Genomic DNA, 27,072 nt, shown 5'->3' on the forward strand with positions numbered 1-27,072 from the left:
AGTCCAATTTTATAGGTTGTTATCCTTTTGATGGTCCTGTGAAAATATAAACTTACCAAAAAAGCTCAAAGGTATGGGACTGAGTCTTTTTTTATTGTTCTTTTTCTGAAAGAAAATCTTAAATCAAGAAATTAAAAACCTGGGGCTAAGCTTGTTTTGGTTATTATGTCTTCTGAAGAATGGTATGTCTATTTCCTTCTAATGCATCTTTATTGGCAAAATCTACTCACAGTTTTTGTTCTCAGATCGGTCTGAGTACTTCTCTCTTGCACGAGTGTTTCGTGCCATTCAAAAACAGGGCTAGGTAAAGGCAACAAAAGTTGATCTGATGGAGGTATTGGCGCAGGTTCTTGCAAATCTTGAGGTTGTGGAGACTCTGTAGGTTCATTCACCAAGTCTTTAACCATCTAAATTAAAAATGAAGATCGATATAACCTGATTTACTTTAGTCCTGAAAACCCCACTTTTATTTAGACTTGCTGCAGTCATGATTCAAGATCTTAGAGTAACCTTGCTACCTCAAATTTATCAAACGATATTCTAAAGTTGATTTTTTGGGAAATGTATTAATCTACTTACTTGTTGTTCCCTGATCTTTGTCATAATATTTGGTCTCTTTGCCGCTGTTTTCGAAGACGAGAATGGGAAAATGTCTGGTACGGCAGTGCTAGTTAGTTTTCGTGGCTTTAACTTCATGCTTCTTTCTTAAATGATTTACAGATATAATTTTCTCAGGAAGAAACATATACTTTTATTTGCAAATCTGACTTGCGATTCAAGAAAGTGCTCTATACCATTGGTAGAGCGATATATCAGTCAATAATAGAGACTAGTTTATTTTCCGATGCTCGGAGTTTCGTGCCGTTTCAGGCAGTCTTCAGTCAGATTTTGAAAAAATTACAAAAACGACATTCGCGATGTCAAGTTTGATGATGAAAGTTCTGTTTCGTTTTCATACCGCTCGTGATTAAACGACTTCTTGTGGTTGCTGAACCGTTTTTTGAATGTAGTTTCAGCGAGACCGATGTACTTCATTGGAACGGTATCGTCATTAGTATCGTCATCGATCGATATCGTGGCTTCATAAATTGTGTTTTCGGCGAGACATTCTCTATTCAGCGGGCATTGGTTTTTCATGATACAGTTGCAGGTAGGAACATCTTGGTTGTTGGTCGGCTTGAGGATACGTTTGTTGTGGCTATCGATGAGCGATTTATATTTTTCGTACAACTATAGCTCACTTTTACTGTGTTGCGATTGAATATCTTGTGGAACTTATGTCGTTTGGGAAAATGTTTGCCGAGGAGTGTCAGGAAACGATATCCGATTTTGGTGGATAAAGATTTGCTGTATGGTGGATTGGTGGTTCAATCGAAAACGAAACAGAACTTTCCAAACAATATTGGAAATTCAAACGTCGAAACAAGAACCCAACCGTATCGTGGAAAATCGTTAGACGAACTGGTGGATTCCAACGAGCCTCGATGAAATGCAATCTTTGTTTACATGAGAAGCTTGAAATCGCCACAAAATTCGGTAACATCATGAACTCAAAATCTGAACTGATATCAAAATGTAGACATGTCAACAAGCACACCCTCGCCTTGTTTGACAAATGAAGACACCATACTGTATAATTGAAAATTGACATTGCGAATGTCGTTTTTGTAATTTTTTTAAAATCTGACTGAAGACTGCCTGAAACGGCACGAAACTCCGAGTATCGGAAAATAAACTAGTCTCTACATATACTTTTAAATTGAACTAACTATTCTCACCGGCCATGATTATTTGGGGTAATTTCCCAGAGGCCCTCCCCAGTTGATAGAGACTGCCCGCTCTTAGTTCCATATTGTAGATTAAAGGCTGATACTGATACAGATGGAGAAATAAGCTTCTCAGCAAGGGAAAGGTATGTATACGCACCTTTCATGAATCTTCTTTGAAGATCCACTGACTTGTCGAACATTTCTGCACTAAAATGACCTTCACATAAAATAACCTTCTTCGGGAGAGGATCTTCTCTTTTTGTTTTCAAACGATTGACCCATTCTGTTGCTAAAGTATAATCTTTGGGCAGACCAAAGAAAGTACCATCATGGTTTTTCTTTTGATTTCTCATACAACCAACTGCAGCGCACAAAGACATCTTATGCTTTCATTTAATGTAACTTAGATAATGTATTTTTGACAAATCTCAGCCCTAATCAAAATGATTTTTCAAGCTCGACGCGTATGAAGACTATAAATCTCTGCCATAAAACGAAAATCAAAAAGGATTACTTCACTTGATTTGATAGCTTCTTTACTGAACACAAATGTTTCCCCCTTTTTTTATCCAATCCGTGACGCAATAAACCATTACTTTCGGCATCCGGTTAAAAAATACGTTTGAAAATAAGATCGCCGTTATTGAATTTTTTTCTCTATTTGTCAAACAAAAAGTGCTCATACCCTCCTTATAAGAGACTTTTAGAGGAAAAGAGATATGTTTTCGTAAATGTTTTTATGAAATTCGTGGGTCCATGAAAAAAATTTGTGGGTCCACCAAAAAAATTCGTGGGTCCATGAAAAAAATTCGTGGGTCCATGAAAAAAAATTCGTGGGTTCAGAAAAAAATTCGTGGGTTCAGAAAAAAATTGAACGAAATGAGAAACGCCGTAACAATGTGATATAATTTGTGGTTATAAATAAAGAGACATAAAATACAACGGGGTTATCCAAAACGGATTTTTTTCACCGGGGATACGAAATTCTATTGTTCTTTGTTCGAAATATTGGTGGGGGTGAGACATTTAAGTCGATCAAAGTTTAGTGGGGATTTAAAGATTTTTTACGTTTTTCAATGGGGATGAGCCTTATTTCAATTGGGACAAATTTCTATGCTTTTTTCAACCGGGGACGATTTTTTTAAGGGAATAGAGTAATTAATTTCATTCATTGTATGGTTCAACAATTTCATTGTATTTTGAAAGCAATTCTAACAGTTATGCATTACACGAGTAATATTATATATTCCCTTAATCCCAAAACTGGTGGCAAGCACAAAGTTAGTGGTATCTTGTGTTATTCTTAAAATGCATTAATTTTATCCTTCAACACATCAAAGCCTTCTGCTGTTTTTCAGTAAGCGTTTTCTTTTGTTTTTGTGGCTAAAAAATGACAAATCATAACATTGTGTTAGCAGGGAATGGCTAATAAAATCTGACAACCCCCTTTTAATATAATCCTATTTTTATAAAAAGATTAATATTTTGACACCTTATGGCTCGTGTATGTCATTTCCGTAAAATTTCTTCTTTTGTTAATTTTTAACTAATAAAGCATAATAAAGTAAATTTATCCCAAAACAAACGATACTTACCTGTAAGTTGAAGTTTGTTGGGAGTTTTATTAATAAATTATTCCCAGATGGATGAGTATAAAGTGCCCACCACTAACAACCCACCCATTTTATACTCATCCATCAAATGTACCAAACTTTTTCGGCTATGCTACGAACCCTGAAGTTAGCTGCGCGTTCTATCTCACTTTATACTCATCCATCTGGGAATAATTTATTAATAAAACTCCCAACAAACTTCAACTTACAGGTAAGTATCGTTTGTTTTGGGATAATTTTATTGCATAAATTATTCCCTTAATGTCCGACTATAAAGCGAGATTTCGTAGTGTGCCTAAGTTTTTCGGAATTCAGAGTAAAGAATTTTAGACAGTATTATCGATTCTTTTCGATATAAATTCAACTTTTCTTTTCTTTAAGAGAATGACTATTGTGTAATCTGAGTACAACAATTTGAGTCAAATAATTTTAATATATATAGCAACAAAAAGTTTTTAATATAATTCAATTTGTTAAAGCTTCTAAGAGATTGATGTCTTCAATGACAGTTTTGTCATAATGATTTGCAAAAGTACGAGCGTTTGCCCATCCAGCATTTCTGACGATGTGTTCCATTGGGACTTTACGTAACTTCGCTTTAGATGTCGTTGCGGATCTGGTCGAGTGTGCTGAAAAAATAGAGGTATCGATGCCAGAGTTTCTTAATATATGTTTACACCACCTTGCCACAGTATCTTTTGTGACACATTTGTGTGGCTTTCTATAACTTATAGATAATTGTTCTGCCTTTCTTAATGGTTTTGTAAATTCAATATAGTAAATAAGAATAGAGTGTATACATAGCTTTTTGTCCCCAAATTTTCTGATAGTTAAAGGCTCAATGTGTTTTGAGGGTCTCGTTTGTTTTAGAACAGATGTAATAGGTATTATAATCTTATTTTCTTGAAAAATGATATCTTTTAAAAGAATAGCATGGACAGTTTGAAGTCTTTGGCCGCCTGAGGCAATTGCCAGTAAAATTGCTAATTTCTGAGTTAGCTGTTTTAAGGACAGAGCTTCTAAATCTGGTAGAGTTCTAAGATAATCAAATAAAATATTTACATCCCAGATAATGTTATTTCTAGGTAATACAGGTCTACTTTCAAAAATGCCTTTCATAAACCTTTTTACAACTGGTAATCTACCAAAGGTTATTTCATGCATTGGTGATACAATTGACGATAAAGCACTTCTTGCATTTGCTATCTGGTTATAACTTGACCCATTCTTGAAAAGAGATGAGAGGAAATCAAGACACTTTGTTATGGGTGGTTGAAAAGGATCTATGTCATTCCCACAAAACTTAATCCAATTTTTTATTACTGGTTGGTACTGTTTTACAGTTCCCGAGCGCCAACTTTTCATTAAAATATCAATAGCATCCTCAGAAAACCCTTGTTTTAAATATTCCTCCCTGACACAAGGCAGATCATAATTTCCACTCTTTTCCAGATGTTGTGAATTGCAGTCGGGTCCTCCGGTAAAACTAAGACTTTCTGACCTGGTTTTATGATTTTTGGTTCTGAGACCATCATCTTTGTTAATTTTGTGTACCAAGGCTGGCTGGGCCAGTTTGGGACGACTACCATGCATCTCTCGACTCGATCTGTTTTGACTTTTTGTAGGACTCTTCCCACCAAGCTGAAAGGGGGAAAGGCATATGGGTAATTTAACTGAGACCAGTTTAATGTGAAGCTGTCAACAAATTTTGCTCCTGGGTCTGGCTTGTATGATATATAAGTGGGAGTCTGGTGGTTTAGTCTATTTGCAAAGCAATCTATATCCGGGTAGTAATCCAGTTCTTGACAAACATTGTAAAATATCTTTCTGTTTAACATCCAGTTACTCCCTTTATAATTTTTTCTTGATTCATGGTCAGCATCAATGTTGTCTTTTCCTGGGATGTAAGAACATGTTATCCACATGTTGTGTTTTTGTGCAAACTCCCAAATCTGATGACATGTATTGTCACATAAGACACTCTTGCTGCTGCCCATTTTGTTTATCACCCCAATTGCAGTTGTATTATCTGACAATATAGTAATATGTTTATTTTCAAATTTTTCCCCAAAACTTTTTAAAGTGAAAAGTATTGCTAACATCTCTTTTACATTAATGTGGTATTCAATCTCAGATTGTGACCATGAGCCTCCTATATTTTGGTCAAAAATTCCACCCCAAGCAAATTTTGATGCATCAGTTGAGATGGTTTCATCTATTTTGGGAGGTCTTATCCAATTTTTTAGTGAAGGAAGTGAGTTTCTCCACCAGATCAGGTCTCTTTTTCCTTCCTCACTAAGGCCCATTTGGGCGTCGAAATTGTGGTCATTTTCAAACAATGCATTAGTTTTGTCCTTTTCAAGTTTTCTGTAATGTAATGCACCAAATTTTGAAGCCGGAAGTGCCGAAATAATATGACCAATGACCTTAGCAACATATCTGATTGTTGGTTTTTTGATTGTCAAGAGTTTGTTAATGTGGTCTTTCAAAGTTTTTGAGCGCTTTTCCGTGAGCCTTAAAGTCATTGTCACTGTGTCAATAAGGAATCCCAAAAAAACAATTCTTTGTGATGGTAATAACTGAGATTTAATTGGGTGGACTACAAACCCAGCAAAGTCAAAAAGTTTTGCAGCCACTAATGTTCCTCTCAAGGCTCTCTGATATGAATCTTCAGCCATTAAGAAATCATCTATATAACCACCTATAGAGTGACCCTGTTTTCTTATCTCACTCATGGGGACAGTAGTTAGTTTGGTAAATTTTCTAGGACAAGGACCTAAGCCATTAGGATAACAGGTGTATTTAAACAATTTTCCTCTAAATTGAAATTTGAGATAACTTTGGAAATCTTTATGAATAGGAACACTATAGTATGCATCTTTAAGATCTATGGATGTCAGAAAATCATTTTCATTTATCATTAGTAAAGCATCCCTGATGGTTTGCATTTTGAAGTGACGAAATTTTATATGTTGGTTTAATTTTTTCAAATTCAATATCAATCTTATCCCACCATCAGTTTTTGGGGTACAGAATATGGGAGATACATATTCTATCTCTTCATGAGAAGTTTCCTTGATAATTCCCCTTTTTTGCATTTTTTGCACTTCAGAGAGGACTAAGCTCTCATCTTCATTATCATATTGGTTTAGACAAAAGTGTTTACTTTGAACCTCATTCTCAAATTCTATAGTGTCCCCATAAGTAACCATATCCAAAATATTTTTATCACTAGTTAGTGTTTTCCACTGGCTAGAGTAATTAGAAAGTCTACCACCTTGAAATTTTTCTACTTTATGAGAGCAAAGTTTTAGAAAATTGCTTACCTCTGAGGGTGTGTTGTTCTGTTGCTCTGTTGATGCATCTGAGGCATTCAGTTTCCTTTCTTTTTGTAAAATCTTTGTTTGGGTTGGCTTGATTGGGTGGAGGAGGACATCCCCCTCCGGCCGTACCCTAAAAAAGACGAATTGTCCTTGTTATAAGGTTGGAATCTACCACTGTAACCACCTCGGTGTTTTCCACGTGTTGAGGTAGTGGGGCCTTTAAGTTTATTCCTCAGCTTAAGATCTTTTATACATTCACTTAGGTTTTCTCCAAAAAGTTTTTCAGATGATTTTGATTTGGAGTCTTCTTGGTTTGTAATGGAAACCAAATCTTTATATTCATCTTTCAAGGCAGTTTTAATATATTGTTTACGTTTCAAAGATATTTCATTTGAGGCATGTCCTAGCAAACCGATTATGTCTGTTGATTTTTGTACTAGTTGTTTTTTGTCTGCTTTGTTGTTCAAGACATCCTGGACGAGCTCGATAATACCGCTTGTTCCGGCAATGATATTTCTTTGGATCATTTTCAATGAAACATCAGATCTTTTTTGAAAAGCATTAAGAAGTTGCCAAATTTCAATATTTAATTTTGGGGTAGGTAACGTACAATTCTTAGGTGTTGGAAACATTTCTCTTAGTTTTTTAATATCATCTTTCTCTTTTCGCCCATGAAAGCTATCATTAATAATTTTGGCCCAACTTTCGGAAATTTTTTCTCCTTGAGAATCACTCGAATTAGTTACTTTAATTTCTGAAAATATATCCTCTCCAATTTCATCATTTTTATTTTTGGGGCTGGTACTTGCAGTAGCTGCATCTGTGGCAGTAGCAACAGTTAAAGAAGAAGGTTGTTCAGTAGATTCATATTCTACTTCTTCTTCCTCTCCCCCATTTTCCTCAACTGGGTCTATTAAATCAATTTCATCTTGTGATGCGTATAATTCTACATCATCATAATCATAATCAAAATCTTCAAGATCATTATCACTTGCTGGGGGAGAGAGGTTAATTCTTTGTTGAGAGTTGTTTTGTTTGAGTTTTGACATTTCAGACTTCATGGTTTCAAACATTTGTAAAAGAGTTGCATTATCAGGAACTGAGTTATCCTCCATGTTTTATTAGTTAGGCTAAAAATAGAAGAAAAAATAATTAGTAAACTTATCTTTTGTACGTGCAGTGTCTTGTTTTTGATCCTTCCACGACGAGAGTTACTTCTAAAAGAAATTGTTTTGATTTTCTCGCAGCTAATGCCGCCCTGTTGCTTTCGCGTTTTGAACTGAAGTTAGCTGCGCGTTCTATCTCGCTTTATAGTCGGACATTAAGGGAATAATTTATGCAATAAAATCCTTCAACCTCGTGTTTATCTAAAAATATTTCCTTTACTTCGATAGTTTCCTTATATATACAGTTTAAAATACAAAGTGTACAACATTTTTTTATGAATAAGAATTTTCTTAAAGTCAAAGAAGTGAACGAAAAAAATTCACTTACCTAAATATTTTGTGTACAAAAACACGAGAAATCTTTCTTTTCTTCAAATTTTTTTTTTATTCTTGGATCTTGATGTTGAAATTTTACGCGAAAAAAATGCTTAAATGCAATACATAAAATTTTTATTTACCAAAACCCACGATTTTTTTTACGCGACCCACGAATTTTTTTCATAGACCCACGAATTTTTTTCCGATCCACGAAGGCACGCAACCCACGCAATTTATCACACTCTTTTTATGAGTGTATTAATATGAGAAGAACTTAAAAAATAACTGGAGGATCCCTTTAGCAAATATTACTTTTAATCCTTTTGAAAGCAATTTGAAAATCAGCCTCGTTTTGAAAACTCTACTTCACATGGATGTAAGATGGACGTTAGATGGAGCATGTTTCACGTTTTAATGGATGGGATACATCCTCTTAACCCGCTGTTGGTATAGGAATGGAAAAGTCGTCTCCAACTACGTACACACCCTTTTTCAAAGGAAAATGATCAAAAATCCTCACAAAATGGTCAAAATAAGAACATGTTAAGAACATAGGATAGGAAAAATGGTAAATATTTTGCAGTGAGGATTGATTTATTTGATTTTTTTTTCAGCGGGGACAAAAATTGGAGGATAATTTTCAACCAGCGACGATGTTTTGGCCAATTTTTCTATCGGGAAATAGGATTAAAAAAACTGGTAGAAACATGATGAAACAGATGTTGAAATAAAATTTTGCTGAGGAAAATTTATGAGAAAAATGAAATCAGCACAAAGAATGCCACAGGAAATTTGACTGACGTTTTTAGAAACTTGATTTAGCTCCTCAGGTTTTACTCTTATGGTCTTTCGATTTCGTACATTTTATTTGTTTGAAGTCTTCTAGATTTTTGGACCTACCCCGGTGGGGTGGAGATCCTATAAATTAACATGTGTTCGTTCGTTAGTCCGTCCGTTCGTTTGTCCGTTCGTCTGTTACCAACTTTTTTCAGGATTGAATCATAGAAATCTTTTGATTTTGGTACAAAGGTGCAAAATGGTGGTGGCCGAAATGTGACGGAGCCCGATTTTCGAAAAGAAAAGTTTTTGGGCAAATTTGGGCCAAAAAACGGCTAAAAAACGGGTTTTTTTGGATCATTAATTTTTTCTGATTTTTTGCATAAAAGTAGGGTACCAGCATTGGTAAAAGATGGCTCAAGCAGATTTTTGCAAGAAAGTTTTGTTGGCTCAAAAAACGCATGTTTATCTAAAAGAATCACTATTAATAAGCATAGTACATCTTAAAATTACTGAATTTTTTGATGAGATATATTTTTTTCCTCACGAAGTCTTGAGTATGAAAGAATATTTCATGAGCATGAAATTTTGGTTTCTAAACGTTTTTTTATAAGAAACAAACAACTAATTTTAATAGATCGTCACTATTTGTGTTCTGAATGATTGTTTAATGGTCACACTCACGTAGATATCAATTATATATGTGTTAAATGCATAACCAGGTAGGTCCATAAAACTAACACTTGTTTTCTGAAAGTTTAGGTCACCAGATATGAAAAAACAATGTTTATCTATAAGAATCACTAATAATAAGCATACATCAACGTTCTTATTCAAATTACTCAATTTTTTAATGAGATATTTTTTTATTTGCTCACGAGGGCTTACTTCTAAAGAATATTTAATTTTAGTTGCTTGGCGTGTTTTTATAGAAAAACTGGCCAAATACGATATTTTTTATAAGCACATTATCAATTACTTAGGTATTAGCTTTTCTCGAGATTGGCTCTTTCATTCTTTATGATTTTTTGCACAAAGATGCATAACTCTAAACCCACGCATCGCTTTTTTTTTCCTTCTAGTTAGTCTAGTGTAAATGGTGCCTTAATAAAATCGAACGATATTCGTCGAACGATCGAACATTTTTATTCAAATCACGAATCGTCTGTCGAAATCATCAAAACATAAAAATAAAACAAAAACAAACCTGGACAACCCCCCGGTGAATCTCCCCAGTAAATTCCCCCCTGGTGAATCCCCCTAGAAATTTCCCTCCCAGTGAATTCCCCCTTCCCTGGTGAACTAAAAAATCATGTAATTTGAAATAGGCGATTTTATGTACTATCATGTAAAAATCTTTCAGTTCTTTTCTCAGAATGAAAAAAAATGGGCGTTGTGATTCTTAAAACTTTGTAATCAAGTAAAAATCCTTGACCCTAAAATTGGAGGTTTGTTTCGATTGAAAGTTTTAATATAGTCTCTCTAAGGGTCGGTTTTCGGGGGTCCCGTCCGCACATACCTCTCATTCGCCAACCTAGTACCCCCCGGGGTTACAGTCCATGATTTCGAAACTTAAAAAACACAAATGAAAATTTATGGGTGGGAATTCACCAGAGGGGGGGATTCACCAGGTGGAAATTTTCTGGGGGGGGTTCACCGGGTGGAAATTTTCTGGGGGGGATTCACCAGGGGGGATTTACTGGGGGGGAATTCACCAGGGGGAATTGTCGGGACACCGGCAATTTGATCAACTTCAGATTCTAATTCCGTGTTTCGGCTTCCGTTAATTTTGTTGCTGTTCACTGCTAGGGTACACCATTTTAAAACGGCTTTTTCACAGTCCTAGCTACCAAACCGAGAAAGTTTTCGTGGCTTCAACCCAAACCATTCAAGGTTATTTTGATAAAATCATCGGTTTGAAGATGTGATTCATATAGCAAATTTTATAGCAAATTTTCGCTTGGGATAGAAGTTAAAGGTACATGCACACAATATAGCAAAACTGCTTCGCTCATAAATTCGCTTCGCAATAATCATTTAGTTTATCTGTAAAAAAATGTTTTCTTAATTTTGCCCCTTTTAAGATCCATATTTTTTATTAGACTTTAATTTTACCTAATATAATTATTTAGCAGCCATTTTTTCATACAAATCTTAGATTGAGTAAGGAATTTGCATAGTTTTGCATATAAATAACGTCTATTTTGAATGGGCAAAAACTGGACAAAAACAGCTGTTTCTGGCTGAAAAACACTGTTTTTAAGGGTTAATATCTCGAGTTAGGTACAGAAATCATCTATATTCGCAATATATCACTAATCTTAATTTTTTGAGAGCTTTCCAAAAATATACAACAGGTCTCTGTTTTCTCAAGCTAACATTTTCATTAATTTTTCACCCTTTGATTTTTGCCTGAGACCGTCGTATTTGTCCGAAAATCACACCCAAAGTGACCGAGAAAAAAAATTGGCACCCAAGTTATTTTGATTCCTCTACCCCTTAGCTTTCCAAAAATGTACAACAAGTAGTGCTTTGACTAAAAAGATCGAGCGACTTAAAAAAAACGAACAAATTTCCCCCTACAAATACACGAGCCTGACCAAAAAAAACATGTACAATTAGGTAGTAATACTATTCCCAAGCCGACTAGATAGATTAGAACGGAAAAAATCAAGTAAAAGTTTTTAATATATAGCATATTTTCCTGTTTTCCAGAAGAATTACTGTATACTTATCTTTTCAATTTCATTTCTTCAACATTCGGTGAAATTTTCGACTTAAAGTCGTCTTGTTTTTCATTTAAAATAGTATTCTAAATTTTCTCGTTTACCGAAAAGTTTCAAAGCGGGTGAGATATGTGATTTTCGATATTTTCAAATTTTTTGCATCTAGGGAAATTGACATTTTTTCATTTGCACTCGACATAATTTTCATTGAATTATTTTATTAAACTAATTATCAAAACAGCTGTGGCAATATTCACAAATGAAATCACACATGAATAAATATAATCGTAATTCAAATTACATGCCAACTGTAAATTTAAACATTTTGCTGTAAAAATATATAAAAGTTATTGAAAATGAAAGCTTAAGTTTAATTAAAAGCCCACAATTTATTAAGTACACATTTCGATTTTTATACAAAGTTGTTGAGTTATAATTTTTTTAAATTCACGGTCCAATTAAATTTAAAATTCTAGAGATGGTTCTGTGTGCAAAATTTACCTTTTCAGCGCCGCAGATTTTGTATAAAAGACCATGATTTTACGATTAAAACATGCATCTTACAAGGGAGAGGAAGAAGGTCAAGAAGGATAAAGAAGAATCAAAGATGATGAAGTTTTTCATTTTCACTTTGCTCACAGCTTATGTTGTTTGTAACAACCCCGAAGAAGGTACAGTTTGTTTTGATTTTCTTTTGATTTGAGGTATTGTGTTTTGATAATGCAAATAGCCACCGAAGGAAAAACTTTCGAGAAATTTGCTTACAAGGTGCAAACATTGCAAGAATTTTTTTCTTTAACCGTTCAAACCCGAGCAACGTGTATACACGTTTTAAAATAGCCAATAAACCAAGTCCCAGACTTAAAGCTATAATTACTGACCATTTGATTTAAACTCTCAGGTTATAAGCTTTTATGCCAGTTTGAAGTTTTAGATTTCAGAAAAAAGATAATGAATTTTCACATTTTTCAAAAACTTGTTATTACTTAATAACAAGCATGTTTTGTTTCTTTTATAGCCCTTGGGAATTACACAACAAAGCGAGATTTTCAAAAGATAGAAACCTTGCTCTTAAATTTTTCTTTACATAATTACTCCCAAAACCTAGAAAATCAAGGATAAAGACCTCCCATAAAATCCTTCCTCAACTAACGAATTTCTTTCTTTTACTTTTTCAAGGGGACATGATTGAAGGAGATATGGAACTTGACCCTGACCAAATGTCTGCTTACATGGAACAAATGGAGAAAGCCGGAAACACTTTTGCTGCCATCAAATCTAACTTGTGGCTTACCAACGGAAAGGCCGATACCATTAAATACTACATTGATCCCCAAATTAGTAAGTGGAATAAGCTAAGTTATGTTACTTTGCTGCATGTCCATTTTCAAACATCTACCCATTTGAAATTGATTATATGGATATTATAATACTGATTTTTTATAGCAACCAAGGCCAAATAGTTAAGATGAATTTGACACAAAATGATCAGATAGAGTAGAAATTGCGGTACTAATTCCAAATTATTTAACAATCGCTATTTGCTACTCACTAAATCTTTTGACTTACCTAAAAGTATTCTTTTTCCTTGTAGGTGGAGCAACTAACGCCATCAACCAAGCTATCAATGATTACCAAAGATACACCTGTATCCGATTCTCCAAACAATCAGGACGACCAAGAGGTCCACATATCTTCTTTACCACTGGATCCGGGTAAGTTCCTTTTCTAGTTATGAGAATTTTTTGAAAGAGTCATGAAGTCTCGGTAATGAAACTTATCTTCACTCTGCTCTTTCTTCTCTTACTGTTGTCAATTCTATTTTTTAGCATAAGAGGTATTTTCTATATCTCAAAAACAATATTTATCTCTCAAGAGTTTGTTTCCAAATTTTGACTAAGTAGGTACTCAAGTCCTTAAAAATTTTCTTTTTTTACCACAGATGTTCTTCACCAGTCGGTCGTGGACGTTCAGGAAACAGCATTCGTCTTGCAAGAGGATGTTGGCGTAAGGGAACAATCATCCATGAAATTGGACATTCCATCGGTCTCTTCCACGAACAATCAAGGTAAAGGTTATTTAGTGAATAGTGGGAAAAAATATTTTTAGACTTTCAGGATCAGTGTCGATCTCTTACCAAGAGCCGCTTACATCACTTTTTGATTTTACTGGTAGACACGATAAAATACCTTTTGTAAGCACTATCAGACCCGGGGGGTACTACCCTTGTCGACCGACGGGGGTGCTCCGCTGACGTTCGAAAAATGGACCCTACGTGGGACTCGAAATTTGCGAAAAAAGTGACCCTGAATGGGACTGTAATTCCAAAATTTTCTCAAATTTTCTACTTTTTCCCCAAATTTTCCAAAAATAGGCACCCTACGGGGGACTGATTTTTCTATTTTGGTGTTTTTGCGACCCTATCTGGGACTCGTGGAGGTCAAAAAAGGTACCCTGACCAGCGGAGCATCCCCGTAACCCATCTTGCCCTAGTACCCCCAGGCTATCAGAATTATAAAAAGCGAACAAGAGGAATAGGTCAATTTGGTGAAAAGCGAGACAATAGCTTCTAGATTTTCACATTCTTGACTGTGTGAAACCCCCTACCTACTGGAAAATTTACCCGGAAAATTCCCTTTCCTTCTAATATCAAATCTGCGTACTGTACTCCTTATTTGTGCGCGAGTGTTTAGAATTTCAAATGATGCCATTATGGTGACGTTCTAATAGTTTTCCCTAAAGTATCTACTACTGTCTTTTCATCCCAAAGAGAGACACGGGAGCAATTTTTATCTGAACATCGACTAGTTGAATGAGGCTATTAATTGTCTATTTTACAGACCAGATCGTGATAACTACGTCACCATCAAGTTGCATAACGTAGTCGACCGTAAGTACCTAAGACATTTTAGTCTGCATATAATGACCCTTCTAGACTAGGCTCTAGTCATGTTAGAAGAGACAGCAACATAAAAAAAACACAACTATTTTTGAGTTTTGATGTTATGATAAACATACTCTTTTTAAAATTTACTTCAAAAAAGATCATGTGAAATCTGTACCAGCATTGTTTTATCCAGCGACGAATTTCACAATTCAGGGGGCAAAAGAAGACCCTTAGTCACAGGGATGAATTAGTGTCTACTCTTTAATAACAAAGAAGGTTTACGAATTTAAAAGAAAAACAACTATCGCGGATAACATCAAAGAAATTAGTTTTCTACAACAAAGTATGAGCATCTAAGGACTTGATATCGTTATTTTTCCAGGTGCTAGATTCAATTTCAACAAAATGAGATCAGATCAATGGGACTCAAAGGGAACGCCATACGATTATGACAGGTACGTTATTTCCATGTTCATTTAACGTTATATGAACGGCTTTTTGCCCGCAGGGGCTTATGTTGCTTCAGGTAGCGGAGCTGATCGCTGGAACAAAGTTTATCGTGTTGTTTCACAATCAGAACTGTAGTTGCACTTACTCAACCTCGTCCCCGTGTGTCCCAGGCTTTATTTACGTTACTTATGGACGCCAGAGAATACCCTGGTGTTGGCTGATGCGAGTTAGAGGGGGAACTTCTCAAAACAATACGTCATAAAAAAATTGACGTTACAAAGTTGAACTGCAATGCAATTTTTCATGCAATGGTTTCAAACCCAGGAACAAATGAAATCTGACGTTTTGTTTTTGAATTACGTAATCATACGCGTTCGAAAACCAGCCAATGCCTGGGTATTATCTAGCGCTATCAGTAGTAAGCATCAAAAGCTGATAATACGCAGGGAACGAGGTTGGCACTTACTAAGAAAGTTCGCGCTCTTTTCGCACAACTTTGGTCTCACTTACTATCGCAAAATGGCGTTTGGGCCACTTTATAAAAAATAAATCAATAACTCTTGATAGACGGCCATATATCTTTCGGTAATTGGTTCTTACAAGGAAAATAAGAGGTTGCGTACAATGTCATCATATTAATCTATATGCTATCAAAATGGTGGGATTTTAGTGAAACTATGAATAGTTATAGCCTTTAGAGAAGTCGATGTCATCCCAGAGGCTTTTGTCGACGAGACAATCTATAAAATTATTTTTATTCGCATCAACACCTATTCCCCTCAGCTCTTTTTGAACACTGACAAACGCACACTGCTCGAGTTGCATATTTACGTAAATCAATCATTTTAGTTTAGCAACGAAAGTAGAAAATATTCTATGCTTGCACTGAGCTGTACAACTCATTTCTAATTATCTGAACTAGCCAATGTAGAGAAAGTAAAACATTCGATATTGTGTTTGCGCGCCATTTTTTCAATGTTTTAAGGGCTCTGACCATAGTGAATTTTTCATAATTGCCGTGTTTAAAATGTGTTTTCTGACTGATGTAACCAACAAAACTATGGCATGTTATACATTTTCTGTTGGACAAACTATTCCTGAATCTGAAAATTCAAAAATTGCATTGAAAAAAATTGACAAAGAAGAAAATGAAGACTTTCGCGAGGAAGAGTATTTCAACTTTGAAGAGCTTAGTTTCGGCGAAGAAAAAACATTTTGAAAAAATTTTCGCAGTAGATGGTGTATCTTTTACCGAACAATGAAAATTTTTGCGGAAAATTTTTGTAAATGCTTCTTTGTCTCGAAATCTTCAAAATAGTGGTTTTTCATCAATTTTTCATCTGGATTTTGCTTAAAAAAACAGTCATAACTTTTGACATATCGTTTTAGAAAAATTTTCCGCAAAATTTAAAATAGTTCAATTCTTTCTGGACAGTGTAAAGAAATTTTGAAACAAAAAAATTAATTACCCATTAAAACTAAGCACTTTTTGTAAAAGAGGGTGATGCAACATATTATTAACATCTTTTTAAAGTTCATAACGTCATTTTTGCAATTAAATTCTTAATTACTCTTAAGGGATTCGATTAAAAAGCAATTTATAAAGGCAATTCTTTGTTAAAAGTGTTAAGAAACCTGAAATATAACTTTTATGTTCAAATACCAAAATCAATTTTTGGACTATGGTCAGAGCCCTTAAATGAAAAAGGTTCAGCGAAACTCGTAACTCTCGAGCTGAATGTTGTTGATGGCGTTCAATTAAAGCTATTTGCTGGAATGTGGCCTTTAACGGCTCTGGTCATGGTGAAAAATCAATTTCAGAATTTGAAGATAAAACCTTATGGTCGTGTTCAGACCTGAAAGTTTAAGTTTAAGGTTTAAGTAGTACTTTTTTTATATGGGAATTCAATTATAATCATTTTTCTTTTGTCATCATCGATTGGCGATCTCGAGAAATCTCCTTTCCTAACTTGAAATCATGTCATCTTCTCTCTTGAGATACTTTGAAACAAAAAAGATTTCAGGGAATCCCTCTGCAAAACACTAATTCGTGTTCGTTGAAGTCATTACTGGCTGCGTTTAGACCAGCCTGGCATTTGTAATTGCTTGCAGTATTCTTTTGAATTCTATTGTTCCGCGCAATTGTTCGGTTTGTCAAATGCCTAACGATGCCAGCGTGTTGGCATTTCGTTGGCATTTGAAATGCCATTTTGAGCAAAGGAATCCCCTTTTCTGGCATTTCGAATCAAACAAAGGAACCAAAACAGAGAGAAAAAGTGACATTTTTGATTTTTTAAAGCATTTGACGTTTTTTATTCAGTTCTTTCTATAGATTGTAAAATTTGCAAGATTTGCCATAGCCTAGCCCTACGGCAAAAAGTTTCAGTCTTAATGACTGCAGTTTTTGAGAAATTCCATGTTTTTCATTGTTTGATCTGTCAAAGTTGAACTTGAGGGAATCACCTTTTCAGTAATGACTCTAAAAAGACGATTCCTTAAATGCCATGACAGAAAATACAATGGAAAAGCTATTAAAATCGAATCCCTCATGAGCAAATGCCAAATTACAAATGCCAGTTGGTCTAAACGCAGCCACTGGCTAGAGATGCTCCGAGCGTCTCTAAGTCATAAATTTCACGTTCTCTTTTCTTCATTTACAATAGGAGCATGCTTTTCACTAGCGAATTCTGATTTCGTCTATTCAGAAAACTGTAACTAAATCGTAAAAACTTTTTTTTTAAACCAGAGGGTGATTCCTTTTTAAAACTATGGTTTAACTAATGAGAAGCGTGCCGTTAAATACAAAAGGAATATAAAAGAAACATGTAGACCTAATTGCTTTAAACCTTGGTCTGAACACGACCTATGTTTTCGCTTCTTTGACATGTTTAAGAACAAACTGCTTTTGAAAGAATGAATTTAAGTAATTACATCATGAGTAATAGCACACCGTTATGCAGACGTCATAATTATTACTTTTAACACTTGACCGAAAATCAATCCCACAATCCTTTTCATCTTAATTAAAAAGTCGTGAAAGTCATTACTTTTTCTTTGTAGTTGAGTGTAATTTGCATGCAGGCGTAGTTAACGCGAAGGGTGATGGGATTGAATTTCGGTCAAACAGAAAAATCAATGTCTATTTTTAGATTCACTGCGGTATGCTATTAAGGAATAAGTGTGGCATGGATCTTAATAAAACGTCATAACGACGCTATTCATATACTTTTCACAAAAAAAGCCTAATCTCCTTGGGGAGATCATTTTATTGTTTCAAACTTCTTTTAAGTTAATGACAAATAATTTCTTTATTTAAATTTAGTGGAGAAAATTGCCAAAAATAAGGTTTTTTGGAAATTTCAAATGAAAGATACTTCCACAAAAATTTTCCGAAATTGTATTTTTAGATACTAAATAGATACATCACCTGAACCAAAAAAAAATTTACCGAGATTACGGCTTTGAAAGGTGAAATACTCTTCTTCGAAAAACTCTTCGTTTTCTTCTTCCTTTAATTTTTTCATTTCAATTTTTCGATTTTGAAATTCTAAAAAGGTAGGTTTAACAGGACATATAAAAAAAGTTATACATTAATCTTTTTTAAATGCAGAAATTGCCATTTAAGTTGGTGTAAAATCGAAAAAATGTCCAGAGCCCTTAAACTTGCGTTCTCGATTATCAATGCGTTTGCGGGACATTCATAGCGACAGCTATTTGCTAGTTGATAAGAACTTGCAGACATGGTCTATAATTCGGTTGTTTTTATTTTTCGCGATTTCAGACTTCAATGTTCTCGAAATTCTTGCTACACTGAACGCTTACTTACTACCCTTACAGGCTTTTATGAATGTTTTTTTTAACGTTAGAGAGACTTAATGAGGTTGAATTCCGTGACTCTTGAGGGACTTTTTTGACCTACTCCTGGGTCCATCATACTACTATATGACCATAGTTAATTATGCAGATATAAATCATACATGCTTTCAAACTACTTCTTTTAAAGTGTTATGCACTACGGATCTTATTTCTTCTCCAAAAACCGACAAATGACAATCGTAACAAAGAACTCACGTGACCAAAGTCGTATTGGAAGCCGATCCGGATTCTCGACAACTGACAAAGTCCAAATCAACAAAATGTACTGCAGTGGTAAGTTCGAGTGTCTTTTTAACACCTCTGACCCGAAAAGAAGTTTTCAAGCTATAGGAATAAATGAGGGGGAGATAAGACAAAATTCACAACAAAAAGACTCGGGTAAAAAACAATAAAGAATGATAAATTCCATCATCCCTATCCCGACCTAGGCCCCCGACCTATAGAAGTGATGGCACCATCCCAGGTTTGTATTCATCCTTTTATATATTGTGGAGCGACGAATGGTCTGTGTAATTAAAGTATATGTATTTATTGTGAAAAGAAAATAATAGATTAGAAAATGGTCCTTTCTCTATGTGAAATTGAAAGATCAGAATGTAAAAGGGGGTCGGGCGGTGAAAAAGAGCTGTCTTTTTGATGAACCGAGATATTAAATTTTAATGTTCTCAATGAGGTCGATGATAAACGGAAGAATTTAAAAATAATCTAATATTTCCAATATTCCCTAAACATGGAAGATTGGGACAAATGCCAATCAAAAATAAAGAAACTCTTCCATTGACAGCCGAAATTATTTCCAAAAAAACTTACTAGAGGAGGAGATGGTACTAATAACAAATCGAGAAATTTAAAAACGCTAGAAAGTGTTTATTGCCACAACAACTTCACTTGATCTCTGGCTCCTTTTTATTTGAATCTAAAAACTTGATTCTATATATTAGGTGGATCAGGGTCAGGCGGCAACGGAGGTTCAACATGCGCTGACAAAGATTCCCGATGCCGACACTGGACCAACTATTGCCGATCAAACAGTTACGTCAAAACCAACTGTCGAAAAACTTGCAGAATCTGTTAAAAACACTCTTGAAACTTTTGTAATGTTTCATTTCTTTGTAGTATTTAACATAATTATTCTTATTCACAAGACATAATTATTTATCCTTCTTAAAAGATTTGTTTTATGTTGTTGTTGGTTTTTGATTTACGAAAGTCTAACATTTCCATGCTATTTTCCGACTTTCCGTTTCTCTAAGGGTGATTTGCTCGCTATCATGATGGTATAAGAATGTCCATACTATTCACCTACGTTTATTAATTTCAACAAAGAACATGTTTTTCTCTTACCGATACCTAAATAAATGTTACTGAACCTTCTGAAAATCTTGCACTGCAAGATAGAGCCTTTTTTGTTTCCCAGTATATTAAGTAGCCAAGATGTGTAGCCCATAAATTTAGAAAATTCTAGAAATCATATCCAGTAGGTATTTAACCACGATGATTTTAGTGCTTGTCATTAAGTGCTTTTTACAACATTCGAGGTTATTCCCCAATTATAAAAGAATATTGTCTTATACTGCAATCACCGCCTTGATATTTAGCTAGGATCTAAATGCTTAAAAGTGTTCAGATAGTGCTGTGAATATAGCCTAGAAGCCAATTAACCCTACCAAGATAAATAAAGTCATGAAAGTGAAAGTACTAAAATGCAGAAGCCTAGGAAGCCTAGGAATATGATGATTGATTTTGCGTGAACCACAAGTCCAATACAGGGTGTCCGGAAAAAAGTATCGAGTCGTACCACTTCAATTGAAAGTTCTTCTGTGTGTTTCACCATAGTCCGTATAAAAAACCCTGGTCTGGAAGCCTTTTGTTTCTTTCCATTGTTTCTTACTTGAACTTGCTTTTGGAAAATTAGTTTGTTTTGCTCACTTTTTGATCATGTGATTAAATCTTAAACCAACCCCAAGAGGAATACTTGGTAATGTGATCAAAAACTGGGTAAATCGATTTTTACTTTTTGATATCAACAAAGGAAGAAGCTAACAAAAAGTTAAAACAATAAGCTTCCAGAGCAGAGTTTTTTATACGGACTATGGTATTAGTGGATTAGAAAATGCGTGAAAAATACAAAAGATTCGACGATTTTTCTCCTGTGTTGCTTTGGGAAATGCAATATTTTTCTGAAAGAAAAAATTAGCGTGCAATCATCTCTTTTCATCCAAAAATCATATGAATAGTTTGGGCTATTCATCCTTTTATGAAAAAGTTTCAATATTCCAAGGGACATTGTAAAAAAAATTTTTTGAAGCGGATACAAAATCAAAACAAATGTCACATGTCAAAATAAAAAATCAAACCAAATATGGCTAATTTTGATTGTTCAATTGTTTTACAAGTTTGTTTTGGACACGTGATTTTAATTGTTCTCTTTAATGACACGTGGTTCGCGCAATGTTTACATTTTACTACTTTAATGTCCCTTTAAGCCGTCAGTGGAAAAACAGCCTTTGACTTTGATGGATTTAATCAAGAAAGATAAAAAGAGAGTAAAACTTTTGAGAAAATTTGCGAGTTTTAGTCCCATTCAGGGTCACTTTTTTTCAAAAAAACGAGTGCCACGTAGGGTCCATCACTGGGCGAAAAAAGAGATTTCCAATGTGTGGAAAGGCGTGGAAATGTGACAATTCCACATCTTTCCAATGAGTGGAATGATGGTCTTTCCACATCCATTTGGAAAGTTAACAAGACGACTAGAAGTCGAAAATTTCGCCTTAAATAAGACAAGAAAAGAACATTGAAATCCTTGGAGAACAATACACATAATTAAAACTTGAAGAGGAATGCGGAAAATTAATAAGATAAACCTATTTTGAGTGCGTTAAGAGCGAAAGGTAAGGTAAAATTTAACGTAATTTCCGGTCGAAAATATCCAATATTTTGAATTCGAAAAGACAAAATTCAAGATTCCAAGCAATCCGTAGGAAAGTTTTCTTTCATTCTAGCCGAAAATCTGCTTTCGTTTTTTAATGAGCAGGAAAATACAGGTTGGTACAGGGGCAAAAACGGGTAACTTGAGTCTCGATCTTATGAATCTAAAAATTATATTTCCAAGTATTCGTAATTCCAAAATTTCGATAGTTCATAGTTCATAGAAAATAGCTAGCAATTTACAAAACTACAAGTATTGTGCAAATTTGGCTTTTTTTCACATCCGGTGGATTTCCGGCTTCCAAAATGATAAAAATTAGTTTTCAGTGTTCCGTTTACATAAATGTCACATTTCGAGTAATCAAACCATACAAAGTTTACATACCAAATGAAAGGAACAAATCACCAGACATTTCGAAGATTGTGGGTCAAGTCTGGATACGTACGTCGAAGAAGTCACAGTGGAATCATGGAAATCGCGATAAGAATTATTATTTTTGTATTATCAATGGTCGGTTGGTGGCTGAGTGCGACAGTTGATTTACTGAAAGGAATGCTGAAAATCATAAAATTTTATGTTTCCGATGAGCAAATACAGCATATTGTGAAAATCGGATGAAACGATAATATGATACAATGACTTTAAGCACATATTATGCAGTATCGATGTTGGCGATTGTATCGAGTCTTGGTGATTGTAATGAAAATTTTCGAAGCCATTCGACTCTTTGTTAATAAAGAGTGAAAATGACGACCATTTAGGATATTTTGAGATTCAATGAATTCAAGCTGCATTAGGATAATCAATCAATTGTAATAATTCCAAAATAGAAATATATATCCACTTATACCACTATTCAACGTTTCAATAATTTTCCTTATGATATCAACCAAGATGCATACATTATATAGATGAATCAATTCACTTGCAATGCACTTCCATATTTTTTCATTCCATATTTTTCCATATTGTCTATTTTTTAAACTCTGTGACAGTCTTTTTGATTTTTGAGTAGGCAAATGAATAACAAAAAGAATACAAGAAAATAATAAAACAATTAACAAAAATCTATTAAAAATGGTAGAACTATTACTTTGTTTTGAATATAATAATTTAAAAAATCTAATAATTATGAAAAACAGAAGAAAAATGATAAATATAAAAAATAGGAATAAATAATATAAAAATAGGAATAAATAATACAATAAATAAAATAATACATTAAATGCCATATCCATAGGTATGTAAGTTTCCTGACGAGATAGTAATCAAAAATGAATTAATGAAAGGCATCTTTAAACTAATTGTCCTTTGTCTATAGATTTTTTTCTACCATAGACCATCCATAAAAGACACTCACATATATTGACCCATTTCTCACACCCCCCAACTTCATCTGCAAATGTCAAATTCAACAGAGCCTCCTTTTGGTTAATGCAGAAAAAAAGCCTTCCTCCCCAAAGAATAAATGTCTTTTAAGAATAGTCTTTAAACGTCAGAAAACTTACATAAGAATGGACGGGGTGGTGGGATGACCTTAATTGCATATTTCCAACAGAGTTAAGCTTCAATCCTTAATTACAAAATTCATTTTATCCAGAATCAACATGTACTGATATCATATTAACAGATTTTCGATAACATCATTGCTTTAAGAGTATTCCTAGTTTACTCAGTCTATCACAAAAAATTTCCTTTGATCAATTCAAAAAGCACCTATGACAACATAAGCAAATGTATCTGAATCGTTGGCTAATTTTCTGATGATTAATTTTTAAGTTAGGTAGAATTTGCTATAGGAGAAGGGATACTATACCCTTTTTATTTGAGATAATTCTTTTTACTTCCTGCAATTTTGACCACTCAAAACTAATCATCAGAAAGTTGAGATCATCCACCACCCCAGTTTCAACACCCCCCCCTTGTCCCGCCGGGAATCGCCTCTGACGGGTATTCTAAGCTAGCAAAGTCAGCGATAATTTGATTCCATCATGATCGGATAATTTCACACATTTACGATAACTTCAATACCAACTCGTGTGACCAATTCCTTATGTCCAAATTTGATCAAGCATTTTCCCATCGATATGTGTTGGAAATCGGAACTAAATCCTAATCTGGGAGAATGTCAAGCCACAATTGATCATGCTCCAGGCAAAGCCGTCAGTTAAAGTCTCCTAAATGATATCAATGGTGTATCTTTCAATAAATTGAGCAAGATTGTAACAGAACACATCCGTTGAATTCTTGAATTTATAGAGAACCAAACACAAAATTTTCGTAAATTCAGCTTTTCTAAATGTCAAGAGAAAGCATGATAATCATACTCATCAATGTCAATAAAGAAGGAGAATGACAGACAGTAACAATGTTGAATTTATGCTGGTCATATTCTGATAAGATATAATAGGAAGCTTCATGAATTTTTGTTTCTTCCTCAGAATGCTCAAACTCATCTGTGTCTCTGCGACCAACAAATCATTTTCATACAAAAATCTGTCCTTTTGAATATCAAACTGCAGTCCGTTTAAAGATCTTTACAGCAATAGGCAAACATTTAATAGAACTGCACCTCATAATATCTGCAACTCTTCAACGTTGTTCTGACGCAATCGTGTGTATTCTTCACTAACTTTATTACTCAGACAAAACAACGTCGATGACGTAAAGTACAAACCATTTAAATTTTCACCTGCTCATTGCAACATACATTTGACCACATTGAACGTTCTTTGCCTTGCAGGTCAAAACTAACGACTACGAATCTAAATCAATCCGTGAACTTTGTGCACTGTACAATAAGCTAGCTTAAGAGGAAATTGTGTCCCGAGAAAGAGGTGAAGTGTATGGGTTTTTTTGTCAAAGGGAAAATTACCTCACTCTTTTCAATGGGAACAGTTTCAGTGGTCTTAGCATATGGTCTTTTACTTGAGCTTTTTTTCCAGCCGTTATCGTCTATTTAACATAAATTAGCCTGCTATTGTTCGAATTTTACGTCAGTTTCCAAGTTGACCATTGATCAACTATCCCTATCAATATCTAATAGCATACCTTGCCCTATTTTCAATCAAATAGAACTATAAGCCAATATCGTTAAGTGGCAGGTTTTTAACCTTGGAATTTGAGATTCAGTAAATCCCTGGATAAACGGCCTAGCTTCTACATTTATTGTTTTCCGAGGCAGATTCTAATCTTTGAATATTGGAAGATGGACTGAAGCCTTTTCTGCAAACAAATGCAATGATTCCATTGGTAACGGATGTTTCGTTTTATCATCTAGATTTAATCAGACTTCATCATTACTATTCAATTCACCTACTCTTACATGTTCAAGAGATCAATGAAGTCAGAGTCATCCTTTTGACGCATAATCTCATCTAATTCAGCTAGTTTGAATAGGGCCATATTTGAATGCACCAATAATAGGTCCCTCAGTTGAAAACTGGACTTTAAAAATTGGAGGTAATTGAAAGAGGTCCCACAAACAATGATACGTTTCCCTGCAAATGGTGTTTGTCATTACCCAAAAATTTCACATAATCGTGTATGGATGTTTCAAAGCTGTTGCGACGAAATCATAGATATTTCATCAATTATTATCAACTTTTACATGATGTAATTTATTTCTAATGGCAGTCCTTTGTTTGTCAGCCATATTTCTTGAATTTTTCCAACTGGAATACTCAATCCTGTGTGTACTGTGGTGCCAGATATATGATAGCTGCTATACCATTTGGGGCCAATTTAATAATACGTGGGCTTCTAGCTCATCACTTTTATATGCTAGGACTTTTGACAAACAATTGTAAATACATTTAATTAAGTGAGATTTTCCTACGCCCGCACCACCTGTTAAAAATATTCTCAATGGTTCTAGTAGTACAGGATTATTGGACTTGGAATTTTGCACATACATTTTCCCCAATTTGTACTATATCAAAAATACTCTTTGCTTAGAATTTAAAGATCTTATATGGGTATGATTTGGTCATCAGTTTGCAAGCCATGAACTGTTTGAGTAAATGGTGCAAAATTTTGTTCGATATCATGACTTTCATCATTTCACTGTCTGATGAGTTGCTCATTAGGTCTTGAACTTCATCATTTTCTTGTGAGCAAGGCATCTTGATTATGCCATAAGGTCATTGCAATAGTTTTGAAGTACTAAATCACAAGATGACCATCAGGTTCAAAAATTTTGCTTGTTCTCGTTAACAACTGCATTGACTTCATCTAAATTGAGCTTCAAACACATATAGCCATCAAGTTCACATCATTCTCTTCTGATCTAAATGGGTAAAACAACATTTAGAATATGGTGGGAAAATTTTTCTGGATGTTTGTTTTTGTTAGGAGTGTAGTACTCAAAACGTTGGAACTTACGAAGCTTAAGTTTTCCTTATGGTTGAGTAATTTGGCTGATTTTGGAAGTGTTTGGGGTTCTTGATGATTCACTGCACTTGTTGAATCATCTAGTACAGTAGGCTGCCAATCATTTTCATCATTTGTATTTTTTTTTTTGTGTCTAATGTATAGTTTGCACAGAATGTGGCATAACACATAGTATTGAATTGCCCTGTGTTTGGGCGGTCAATATATCTGTTTAACATATTTCGTTTGAAAAGATCATCAGAATCCTCAGGCAATTCCTCAATTTCTTCTTTTGATTTGAAAATTCTGTACCTTGATCAGGTAAGTTAGTGTTTTTAACGAATGAAATAGCAGGAAAGCATTTTCTAAGCCACAGTTCAGGCATTGTTAAGTAAACTGCTTCCTGGATTGAGCATTCTCTATTAGAGTTGTAAACTTTGGCAATTTTAGACATTTTCTCAAACTGACTGTCATTTGAATCTTTGGCCTGTTTTAATGCTTCTTGCATTGCAGTTGAACACTTATCTTCACTTTTTGAAAAATAGGCACACATGTATGTAACTGCCTTGTATGCATTAAAAACTGGCTGAATATCGATATTGGCCTCCCATGCTAGGAGGCCTTCTGCAAAATAATTGTTGACAAACAAGAAATATGGGTCACGTTTTAGAAACAATGCTGATCTTTGTCTGGTGAGATTGATAAGTAATATTCATACGTTTCATAATTTAACCCTAAAGAATTCAAAATTGTATCAATAGATCCAATTTCAATATATCAGGCTTATCAGGATCCAGAATGTTTCTCTTTTTAGGATGCAATTTGTATCTATATACTCTTGAACAGTTTGGATCACATTATTTCTAG

The 27,072-nt window shown here is 34.4% G+C and overlaps 3 protein-coding genes across 5 annotated transcripts in view; 2 read left to right on the forward strand and 1 right to left on the reverse strand.

Moving 5' to 3' along the window:
* LOC136802338 (DNA mismatch repair protein Msh3-like) overlaps positions 1 to 27,072 on the forward strand; it is a 214,101-nt gene that overhangs the window by 163,910 nt on the left and 23,119 nt on the right. The window lies entirely within an intron of this gene.
* Positions 3,726 to 7,924, reverse strand: LOC136802335 (uncharacterized). Of its 3 annotated transcripts, XM_067059058.1 has the most exons (3): positions 6,709 to 7,924; positions 4,884 to 5,023; positions 3,726 to 4,011 (listed from the first exon to the last, which is right to left on the reverse strand). In XM_067059058.1, exons 1-3 carry the CDS (start codon positions 6,753 to 6,755, stop codon positions 3,848 to 3,850), a joined length of 351 nt encoding a protein of 116 aa, XP_066915159.1. In that variant the 5' UTR covers positions 6,756 to 7,924; the 3' UTR covers positions 3,726 to 3,847. The 3 variants fall into 3 exon arrangements, with proteins under 3 accessions (XP_066915159.1, XP_066915158.1, XP_066915157.1); XM_067059057.1 differs by lacking the exon at positions 4,884 to 5,023 and having other exon boundaries at positions 3,923 to 4,011; positions 6,709 to 7,914; XM_067059056.1 differs by lacking the exon at positions 3,726 to 4,011 and having other exon boundaries at positions 4,934 to 5,023; positions 6,709 to 7,914.
* LOC136802336 (zinc metalloproteinase nas-4-like) lies at positions 12,210 to 20,075 on the forward strand. Its single transcript, XM_067059059.1, has 8 exons — positions 12,210 to 12,363; positions 12,872 to 13,033; positions 13,287 to 13,407; positions 13,635 to 13,760; positions 14,533 to 14,582; positions 14,962 to 15,034; positions 19,033 to 19,178; positions 19,847 to 20,075. Exons 1-8 carry the CDS (start codon positions 12,246 to 12,248, stop codon positions 19,978 to 19,980), a joined length of 930 nt encoding a protein of 309 aa, XP_066915160.1. The 5' UTR covers positions 12,210 to 12,245; the 3' UTR covers positions 19,981 to 20,075.

The sequence above is a fragment of the Clytia hemisphaerica genome, unplaced genomic scaffold, assembly GCF_902728285.1.
Source record: "Clytia hemisphaerica strain Z4C2 unplaced genomic scaffold, Clytia hemisphaerica genome assembly, whole genome shotgun sequence".
Lineage (NCBI taxonomy): Eukaryota > Metazoa > Cnidaria > Hydrozoa > Leptothecata > Clytiidae > Clytia > Clytia hemisphaerica.

Coding starts and splice junctions, on each gene's coding strand:
- LOC136802335 (XM_067059057.1), bottom strand. CDS start 7,820: ATGGAGGATAACTCAGTTCCTGATAATGCAACTCTTTTACAAATGTTT.
- LOC136802336 (XM_067059059.1), top strand. CDS start 12,246: ATGCATCTTACAAGGGAGAGGAAGAAGGTCAAGAAGGATAAAGAAGAA. Junction 12,364..12,871: donor TTGTAACAACCCCGAAGAAG/GTACAGTTTGTT, acceptor TACTTTTTCAAG/GGGACATGATTGAAGGAGAT. Junction 13,408..13,634: donor TTCTTTACCACTGGATCCGG/GTAAGTTCCTTT, acceptor TTTTTACCACAG/ATGTTCTTCACCAGTCGGTC.